Source organism: Symsagittifera roscoffensis, chromosome 1 (genome assembly GCF_963678635.1).
Source record: "Symsagittifera roscoffensis chromosome 1, txSymRosc1.1, whole genome shotgun sequence".
NCBI classification, from domain to species: Eukaryota; Metazoa; Xenacoelomorpha; order Acoela; family Convolutidae; genus Symsagittifera; species Symsagittifera roscoffensis.
Window position 1 is genome coordinate 86,873,320 of NC_087062.1, and position 10,652 is coordinate 86,883,971.

General features: G+C 37.6%; 1 protein-coding gene across 1 annotated transcript; it reads right to left on the reverse strand.

Moving 5' to 3' along the window:
* Positions 1 to 5,928: 5,928 nt before the first annotated feature.
* Positions 5,929 to 10,086, reverse strand: LOC134851562 (cap-specific mRNA (nucleoside-2'-O-)-methyltransferase 2-like). The gene is made up of 3 exons (XM_063867706.1): positions 10,026 to 10,086; positions 9,772 to 9,922; positions 5,929 to 9,384 (listed from the first exon to the last, which is right to left on the reverse strand). The coding sequence occupies exons 2-3, from the start codon at positions 9,863 to 9,865 to the stop codon at positions 6,728 to 6,730; spliced, it is 2,751 nt and encodes a 916-aa protein (XP_063723776.1). The 5' UTR covers positions 9,866 to 9,922; positions 10,026 to 10,086; the 3' UTR covers positions 5,929 to 6,727.
* Between the last annotated feature and the right edge of the window lie 566 nt (positions 10,087 to 10,652).

A 10,652-nucleotide genomic window follows, 5' to 3' on the forward strand; every position in this document is an offset into this window, starting at 1 on the left:
ACATGAATACAAAAAACCAACTAATAAAAAGCTGAGCAGATTCCATTTTCGTGAAATTCTCATTCGACAAAACGCAACTACGCAAAAAGCCATTGTAAAACTTTCTTCCAAAAACTTTGTAATTAGATCGAAAAAAAAACAAATCACACGAAACTTATCATTCAGCAACTGGTTTAGAGTTGAGAAGCCGCATACAAAAACACCTCATGAACTTTTTCAGGATCGAGACGGTTTCGTGTATTCGAATGTACAACATTGATGAGAAACCTACCTCTATTATAGCCGAAGAAGTGTCTTGTCTTTTTCCTTCCGAGTTTTTCAGATAAAAATGCGACAAGAGTCTGCACTCTTACAAAATTTGGGTTTCTCTACCAATTTTTTGGGTTTCTCTGCCGATTTAAGAAATATTTGCATCTAAGACTTCGGGGCGATTTTCAAGAATCCCTGAATCGAAAGAAAGCCCCGTGTCTTTTTGTTCCGACCATTTGAAAAATGGAGAGGAACTTTATATTCGGGTGTGTTTTAGTTTTTTTTCGTTTTCCATGCAAAATCAGGTAGCACAAAAAATCATCGGACTGGGTTGAGTCATATTAAAGCCCCTTTCACTCGTGATTCGAACATTAAACTTTTTTCAAAAAATTTTCCCAGTGTCGAGTAAAACCGGTTTGAAGTTTTTGATTTTTCGTCTTAATTCGAGCGGATAAAGCAAGCGAGCAGGCTTACAACAGCCGAATTATGCCCTTTTAAGGCCTTAAAACTTAAATTTAAGCTATGAAAACTAGTTTTTGGAGTTTTTTAGCTTCATTTTTCAAATTTTTTAAAGTTTTTCTAGTAATTTTTCTACAAATTTTTTTGTCCAATTAGCCTATATTCCTATGACTGTCTAATATGCCTTAATTATATTTTTACGTCAGGTCCTTTTATCACACCAAGCAGAAAAAAGCGTTGGAAAAAAGCTATTTGCGCCATAGTTCTTTCCAACTTCGTTAAATTGGAAGGAGTAGCAGGTGGAGTAGAGAGCCAATAAAGGATCAACAGAAGATTTGAATGTATAAACGCCTTTTCCTATACTCTACCTGTTTACTCTCTAAATTCCATTTTTTCTTTAAAAAAAGTGACACAGGACTTTCTCCTTCCAAATACTCTGTCACTCTCTTATTTCATGCTTTTATTCTGTCACTCTCAAATTACAAAACCCATTTTCCAGTTAGTATCCAAAACAGGAAACAACCACTCTACTAACATCATCCCAAAATAATTAAAATGACCTTGGATTAATGCCTTCGTCAAATTCTGTATCAACACAAAAATTAAACAATTTAAAGCAAATAAAGAAGCTCTGCTTGAAAAGCTCTCGCGGGATCCACCTGGGGTCAAAATAGGGAATCTCTGTTAAGCACGCATATTAAGTATTGATCCGACCAGTCTTGGACTTTAAAAGCGCCTTTTCCCTGTACTCTACCTGTTTACCCTCTAAATTCCTTTTTTCCAACAAATTGACCCAGGACTTCAGAGGGTATTATATCATTGTGGGAACCAAAAATTCTATAGTGAAGGCCATTTGCTATTCTATCCAAAAACTACAGAAAGTGCAAACTGAAGACTTCCCACAGTCACGGGATGCGCCAAAATTAATTACACAGCTCACCTCTCTGATTGTCAACTACTGCCACTATCCCCCGCATTCATCTCCTCTCCTCTCCTCCTAGTACTACAAAAACCAGCCAGACCAAAGAAAGCAAAAGCCACCAGACCAATCAAGCCCATAAATCAAACCGAGCAATGCTGAAGACTTTCCACAGTCACGGGATGCGCCAAATAATCTTATCTATCGACTTGAGTATAGAAGACTCAAGCACACAGAAACCTCTCCATAAAGTAACCAATACGTAAGCTGTGTAAGTACATCAGATAGGTCCCATCCAACAAATTTAATGAGATTCTTCTCTCAAACCCATAGCCGAAGTCAAACTCAGCCGCAAGGCCCGCTGCAACCTAGTATGAGCCCGCTACGGTTACTTCCCATAGAGAAATCTAAGCAGACTTGACCCAACTGCTGTAAAAGAAGTGATTCAACTCCACTATGGCAGTATTATCCTGCTGTGTCGCTAAAACCACCACCCTACTATTTTTCCATATGGTCTACCACCCCCTTCCCTGTCGAAGCAAACAACTTCCTAACGAGTGAAGACCATTTCTGGCAAATCAGTTGAGTTCACTCCTGGCGGTCAGTGTCGACTCAAAACTGGCTCATCTCGCCTATGAAAAAGTTTCACGTCTCAATGATGTGTTCTACAGATGAAGAAACATTTTTTTTCGCTACCATAGTTTTGCTCGGCAAACAACACCCCATTTGACCGCATGAGCTTTCACTAAAACAGGGGACGAAACCAGAATAGCAGGAGAAATCAGTGAATAGAATAACGGGCCGTCAGTGTGGGTACTGTTTAAGAAAAAACAAACAATTTTCGCAATAAATGCTGAAAACTATCAAAAACCAAGACAATATTGGTTCATTTTGTACTTAACTATATATACAAACCATTCAAGACTTTTATCTTCGTGGCAGAAGCGCTGCTCCAGGCAAAACAACATCAACAAGGAGACACGAGAACCCATTTGGATTTACATAAAACCTATATTTTCCAAGGTTAAGAAAACAGTTCGAGAAACTAGCGAGAACACAAAACAGCAGCTCTATGAACTAAAAAAAATAGAAATAAGCCTCGAATTAGTAAACCTTTGTTACGTATAGGCTTCAAACCTGCGACTTCGATAAGTGGAGTCTCACAACCTGCCCTCTCGGCAACGAACGCCTAACAACCGGCAAGCAATAGTCACAAATAAAGCAGCTACATATGCTAACAAATCGCCAATGCTATGCAGCAAAAGTGGCATCAAATAGAAATAGACTCAACTTTGCAAGTAATAAATTGGAATAAAAACAAACTAAAGGCATCCAAACTAAATTCGCAAGTAAAAATTGGAAAGAATAAAGCCAAATTATATATAAATTATGCATTTCAAAAAATTGCGAGATATATTGAATTAGAAAATTTCTGAAGTCGAGTTTTTGTTATTGTTATACTGATTTGATGAATTAAAAATGTATCAACTATGACAACTTATCACAATTCGAATGTCAATGCACATGCTATCAAAAAGCCGTCAAGGTACCCCAAACGTGGCACCGATATTTGCCACTTAGTTTAGAAAAAGATAATAGTCGTAGTAAAACACTTTAAGTTCGCTAGTGTAAAAAGGGAAAAGGAAAATACCCGACAGCAAGGCCCTTGCTAGTCGCAAGAAAAATAATAATTTTGTATCGATAACTGTGGTTAGACCGATGAGCCATAAATTGAAAAAAATCAGGCAAATGTACCAAGCCATAAGTTAAATATGACCTGTTCACACAATTCTCATCTTTTGTGAAACAACAAAACACACTCAGATAATTTATAATAGAAGAAACGCGTCATTTGTTTCTTAATTCAAAGATTTTTGAATGATTTAATCTAAATCCGAGCATAACCGTAAACAATCTAAGCAATCACAAACTCTTTTCTAGAGAAAATTGAAGCAGATTAAATAAATAAAAGGCTCCGTTAACACGAATTTCTGTAAACCAACTTTTCAATTTGAAATAAGAATAAGATGAAATCCAAAATCTCAGTGAAAACAAATCGAGATCAAAAAACTAAACCTTCATGTCCTAAAATCCGTGGCACTATAGCCAACACAAATCCCGCGAATCTCAACTGAGAAAAAAGTTGTTAAAAAATTATATTCCACACCATGCTGAAATCAGCAAACAGCGGAAAAACTTAAACGCAGAGGCGAAGCGGAGCTTCGCACCACATGCGATAAAATACAAACATTAAAAAAATCAAAAAAAAAATTGTTGAAAAAACTAGAAGACTCCCAAAATCGAATTTCTCGATTGAACGCAACCTGAGAATTGGTACGGTAGTATTCGCGTAAAATCAAAAATTTTTCAAAAAATTGTAAGTTTTTACACTTTGACTTGTTTGAAAGCCATAACTTTTTTTCTTAAACAAACTGGGCACGGCGAAAAGTTATTTTTACTTGAATAAATTATTTTTTCTTAAACAAAACGGAGAAAAATCCAAAAAACGGTCAACATCTTAAAAATTTTATTTCCGAAACCATATTTATTTGTGTAAGAAACGGAGCAAAGCAGCTCATGCAGAAGGAATTCAAGCAACCTATAATTTCGATTCAACCCGATATGTCAGATTTGGGAGAGTAGTTTTCAATAAAAACAAAAAAAATCTCAAAAAAATACGGTCAAAAAATCAAAACCCCGGGGCCATAAATTTCGGTGTCGGAAAAAAAGGGCGTGGACGCATAACCAAATAAGCTTCCCCCAACCCCTTGTTTGAGTTGAACTCAAAATCTCAGATATGACAGAGAAGTTTTTGAGAATGTGCCCGTTAACTCTCAGTGCCCGTTAACTCTCTTGAATCCACAATATCAGATTTGAGATATTAGTTTTCGAGAGAAGTCAAAAAGAATTACAAAACCGTCAAAAATAATTCGAGGGCCATTACTTTTTGTGAAGAAAAAAATTGGGCGATGCCGCTTATGCAGGGGAGCTTTTCAAACATTTAAACCAAAAACTCAGATTTGAGAGGGGTAGTTATTGAAAAAAAAAATCAAAACTCTGGGTCAAATAATCTCCCACACTTTTTCGAAGGCGGTAAATAGAGATGTCTAGAAGAAAAAGACTCTATGGAAGTATTCACGCACACAGGGAAGTCGGCGGTGTTTCAACTTGGACCTTTTTTTTAATGAAACTCAGAAGAAGTGTGTGAGAAAAAAATTTGCAAAAGAAAAAAATTGCATCAAAACGATTAATAAACATACAACCAACTTGAAAAGTGCGGATGGAAGTGTTAAAATTGTGTATCCCTCGAAACGACCCAAAATTAGGCCAATAGGTGTATGAAAAATAAGCCGAATTAATTTGGTAAGTAAAATTACGTATTGTAGGAGTAAATCAAACAATAAAAGCCACATAAAAGAAAAATTCGCGATCAAAAAAACGATTACAAGATATGACAACTAAGCCGACAGCAAATAAGCAGAAAAGCGTAAGAAAAGTTGTTTAAGGAAAAACAGTTTTCCCCGATTACTAAGCTTTCGCAAGTGACAAGAAAAACTATTTCGAAGACCTATATTTCAGTTCAGACACTAATATCAAACAAGACTGCTCGTATTAAGGCGAAATAACTTTTCAAATTTAAGCTCAGAACAACAAAAGCTTTTGAATAATAGAAAAAAATTCTGTCAGAAATGGCTAGTTAAGAAGTCGAATTTTGTCTGAAGAAAAAAAAACCACCCCGAGCACAAATATTCCGTTACTTTCGTATCGAAAGTCGGAACAACATGTAGAAACCGAATGATTTTAGATCTAACAAGACTGCTCGTATCAGGGCGAAGCCCTGGATGTTCCGACTGCCTTTTGAGGTTTCATGAGCAGTAATAACAAAAAAAATTAAATATAATAAACAAAATGAAATTTTTTTTTCAAAACTGAAAATTTTTATGAATATATGGCGTGTTGGGGGATGATTTTCATAAAAATTTTCAGTTTTGAAAAAAAAATTTCATTTTGTTTATTATATTTAATTTTTTTTGTTATTACTGCTCATGAAACCTCAAAAGGCATTTTGAATGATAAAAAAAGTTTGGTCAAAAATTGCTAGTTAAAAAGTCGAAATTTGTCTGAAGAAAAAAACCCACCCCGAGCACAAATATTCCGTTACTTTCGTATCGAAAGTCGGAACAATAAGTTCATTTTAAGTGATGGCAGTATTAAGAACGGTATTTGAACAATTGAAGGAGCAGCGGCAACAGCAACAGCAACTTGATATCACATCCTTTTTATTGACCTTATCAAGAAAATTCAGAGAACAAAATTTATTTTTTTCCAAGAAGTGGGCAGCTCAGAGCCCAAAACATTTCTCAACTTCAGTTGAATTTTTACACTTGCGACCAACATTTACAAATGTCCACAGCAACGTTGTTCGTGCACAGCAGAACTCGGAACCGTCAATAAATAGCTAATTTAATTAAGCAACTAAAATTTACATATATACTGATACTTTTGGGTCATAATAGCAATATCTAATATACGGCTACTAAATAGCACTAGTTAATTGGACATTTGGTATTTATATTGCAACTTTTACTTCAACTGGCAATTCGTATTGCGAATTCTGAATTCAATTCAGAAATTAAGACAGGGCCAAACAGTTCTTTCCCTTGGCTGAAATTACTCTTTGACTGCTATTCCAAGTCATGCAATTTATAATTTGTCATTGACAAAAAATATACAGCTTGAAAAAAAATTTTGTTTGCCCCTGTTGTGTTTCTAATCACCACTAGTGGCAGATTATGCGAGAGATAAATAATTGAGATCAACAAAAGATATGATGAGCGCAAAATGAGTGAAACAGTAAAATAATAAATACTTAACCGCCATTCAGGTAAACCATTTAAAAGGTTTTTCTAAACATAGTTTGTACAGTAGTAAAAGTGAACAAAATTTTTCGAGAAAACTTCTCGTAAGTTTAAGAATAAATAAAAGTAACGCGCGTTGGCAAGAATTATACCTTCTAACAAACAGTGAAATAAGGCTATCTCATATGCCAAAAGGAGAGAAACAATCTTAATGGCTTTTGAATTTTTCGATGGGCCTTTCTTAGTTGAAGCTCAATTTATGCGCTGGAGCGCTTTGATTAAAGTTGCTGGAACCAGGCGATGAAGGTACGGGACTGGACTTGGCGGCGCTCGTGAAACTTCGACGCCCAGTTGGCTTTTGATTGATCGGCACTAATTGCTCGTTGCAAATTTTAAGCGGGTTGTGAACCTTTTCAAACTCGACAAGCGAAGTCAACAGGCGATACAAGTGGGCATTGTTTTTCGATCCAAGATAAGAACCAAGAGCCGGGTCAGTTATCAATACATGGTCAACGAACTGCAACACATCGTTTTTGGTAGCTCCTCGACGTCGGTAGAGATTCTCGCCGATCAGCGCCAGATACTTCACAAGTCCTTCCGAGATCCCATTGTAGTTATAGCCGAGTAGAAGTCGTCCTGAACACGTGACCGAATGACTGACCTGAACAATCGTGACTTTTCTAAACAGACGAGCCAAAATATAAAAGATGCACACGTCAAACCGTGACAGCATCTCATCAATTCCCAGCAATAAAGTTCCCCCGATTTGCAGGCTTCTCAAGGCAATCAGAACAGCGGTCAAAAACTCGTTCTTGGTGTATACTTCGGCGAAATTGCCGACAGTCAGGACATCGGTTGATATATCCATCATTACCAGATCCGCTCCTAGGGGATCGACAACTGAGAGAGCCTGCATCTTCAGACCCGGTTCCGCTAAGAGTGCCAAGTTGAAATTATCGTCCACGTTGGCGAAAGGCATTGGAAGTTTTTTCATAAAATCACCTCCTCCTTTTTCAGCAGATTTAGCAGGTTCCAAATCCGTTTTGCTTTTATCGACCAGTTTAACAGTTGTGAATCCGTCTTTATGTTCGAGAATGTAGATCTGATTGCTTACTTCGGGATTGAAGGCCGGCTTGATAGCGTCATATATCAGTTTTCCTCTGAGGAGCAGAGCACGCCAAGACTTCATACTTCTAAACCTAGAAACCAAATCCTTCTGGAATAGTGGCAAGAACTCCTTGAATTCTTGATCCTTAGTTCCAATGACAAACTCACGTTTAAACTCAGCTAGAGCCTCTGGATCTTTTAGGAATCTGCAATTAGCTAAAGCGTCATTAACCTCCCTCAGTAACTGTGGTAGGCAGTATTTAGAGTTTTTTAGGGCAGTAATTTGTTTTCCAAACACTGGTCGCCAGTTATTGTAGTCAGAGACAAAACTGACCGGACGTCGATCTTCGAACCAGTCTGCGCTCATTCTTGGCACTTTAGGGAGCACTTTTTTAAGATAGCTTTCGGGTCTCTCAAGCTCTACTCTTTGTCTCCATGGAAGCCCCATTTGCTCCAAGCGCTCGTAGAAATTTCCAGTTTGGCGGGTCGAGTAAAACGGGGTGAAATTCTGGCTCTTGAACTTGAGCCCTGGATGCAATCTGCATGCATCTCTGATATACTTTACATCCATTTTGTCCGTCCAGAGAAAAGTGCAGAGTTCGCGTCCTTTGCTCGCACGATGGTTGTCTTCGTACGTCGGGTTCTCGTAAAGCGATATGTTCCGACGAATAGTTTCAGACTGCAGCGTCGTGAACATGTAGGCACAATCTTGAAGCTCATCTATGAATGACTTTGGTATATCATCTACGAAAAACAGATTGCGACTATCGAATACGTTTTCTGAGAAGTTCTTATGCAACACTGGAAGATAATCTTTCACGGCGTTACGTCCCACGTAATCCAGACACACAATATACAATTCCGAGTTTCCAGGCTTGCTCGTTGCAGGCTTAAATATATGCACTTCTCCAAACACAGCATTTAAGAGGTAAATCATACAGACTGAGGCGTGTTCGAAGAAAGTGAACACTTTGAGCACAAATTTGCCTCCCTGAGACAGTAGATTCATAGCTGTGACAATTTCACAGAAATGAAGGTCAGTTACAATCGACTCCTGCTCATCTGGTTTATCTTGACAGTTTATTGATCCGTCAGCGGTCACGAAGTCCACTTCAGTTCCGATGAAGTTTATCAGTCCAAACATGTTTTCAACGTCCATGCAGTTGCCTGTATCGTCAATTCCAAAGTACCAGTTGGGCAGAGTCAGCGAAAGGACTCGATCATCGGCAATCATAACGTCGAGGTCATTGCCCTCGTAGTAAGGGTTCAATGTAGTTGCCCACCAATACCATTGCACGTTTTTTCTATGTGTCTTGATAAAATGGTTCACGCTTGATATAAAAGCTCCGGGAGCCTCGCAAAGATGGACAGACTTGAATGACTTGCCATCTTTTGGCACGACATCAAACTGGAACAGAACCTCGTGCATCTTGGTCCACGCCTGCGTGCACAAATCAGGGTTCACAGTTCCTTTCAAATGTTGAACAACATCTCCGCCCATGTGTTGCTGCTGTGTATGCTTTCTCCACGTCGTGATTTCCTTATCATTTAGATGACTTTTCAGATCGTTGAGTTCTTCTTTTAGGACCAAAAGGTCGGCCCATACAGGCGGCATAGAGTCCATTCGAATGTCGGTGAAAACTCGTTTGACTGGAGGGAGAGACCACGCGTCTCTACTTGGTTTGTGGAACGAGAACACTTTTTCAAATTGCTCCTCAATTTCTTCCATAAGATCTTGTTCGTACTCGGCAAATTTTTCCAGTTTTGAAGAACGAGCCGCAGCAGCACTTCCTAAAACAAACCGTGTCTAAATTGAAAACAAACTTCTAATTTACATCAAAGCCTGGAAATCAAGGAGCAAGTGGTTCGAATAGGCACTTAAGACGCAAAACTTTAATTCTCAATCAAGACACTGCATTTAAAATCTGTTAAAAACGCACAATAGAACTGTAAAACATCATCAATGTTTCAAGAACGACTTAAAGCCCGAAAAACATCATGAAATTTGTTATTTATCCAGACAATTGAAACTGGCAGTAAAACTTCGGTTCTCATTGTTGTCACACATTTAAAAAAATCAGTTAAAGCAGGTTTATACCTCTTTTATTATTAGGCTCGGTTTTTGTCACTAGCATCGGCAAGAGTCAAAATATCAACAATTCGATAGATATTACAAACCATCATTCAAACACCCACTGCCATTTCCATAGTCGTCAGATAATTCCAAATCCCGGAAGCCACATCGCTCGTCGTTGAAATCAGTCTCCACCATTTTGATCTTGATTTTAAGCCAAGCCTTGTTGCGTCACGACAAACAAACTAGTTAAATCTGGAAAAATAAGTGAATTTAATACCAATAGTACATATCATTTTTGAGCAATTGCAATTATAAATGAAACTGTGATTCATTTCAGAAATTTTTGCTAACTTACCGTTGAAACAGTTGTCTACTTAACGGAGGAAACTTAATCAAAATATGACTTCTGATTCCCGTGAAATCAAAAGTGACTAAATTATATTTTTTCAATCATCATGATTAATTTGGGAGGGAAAAGCTGAATGAAACGGTGCATTTCCCCCTTAATAAGACTGAAAGACGAGACAAATGAGCCAAAAACAATTAGCTAAAAGCAAAAGTATAGAAAAGTTATCTTGCAATATCGTCATCAAACAGCCTGCAAGCATTTGACTTAAGTAACATTCTCCGACCCCGTAGACTGTTATTAATTTACGCAGTGATGACGCAATGCTTCGCTCGATTGTTGCTAGATAAGAATTAATGCTTAACAATTAATTTTTGAAACAGAATAATTCATTTTAAATCAAACATCATCGCGCAAAGAAAACATGCTCAATTCAAGAACAACCAATTTTTAGTTCCGACCAGTGAATGTGAAAACTTTGGATTTGTGTGAGGTTTTTCACAAAAAAATAAGGTACTACAAATGAATGTCAGCTGAGTCGCGTGATATATCCATCTATTGACTGTTTTCAATCTTGATTCGAGCTGCAATAAAGAAACTCAGAAACCAGTTTTCACAATATTGACATATCACCTG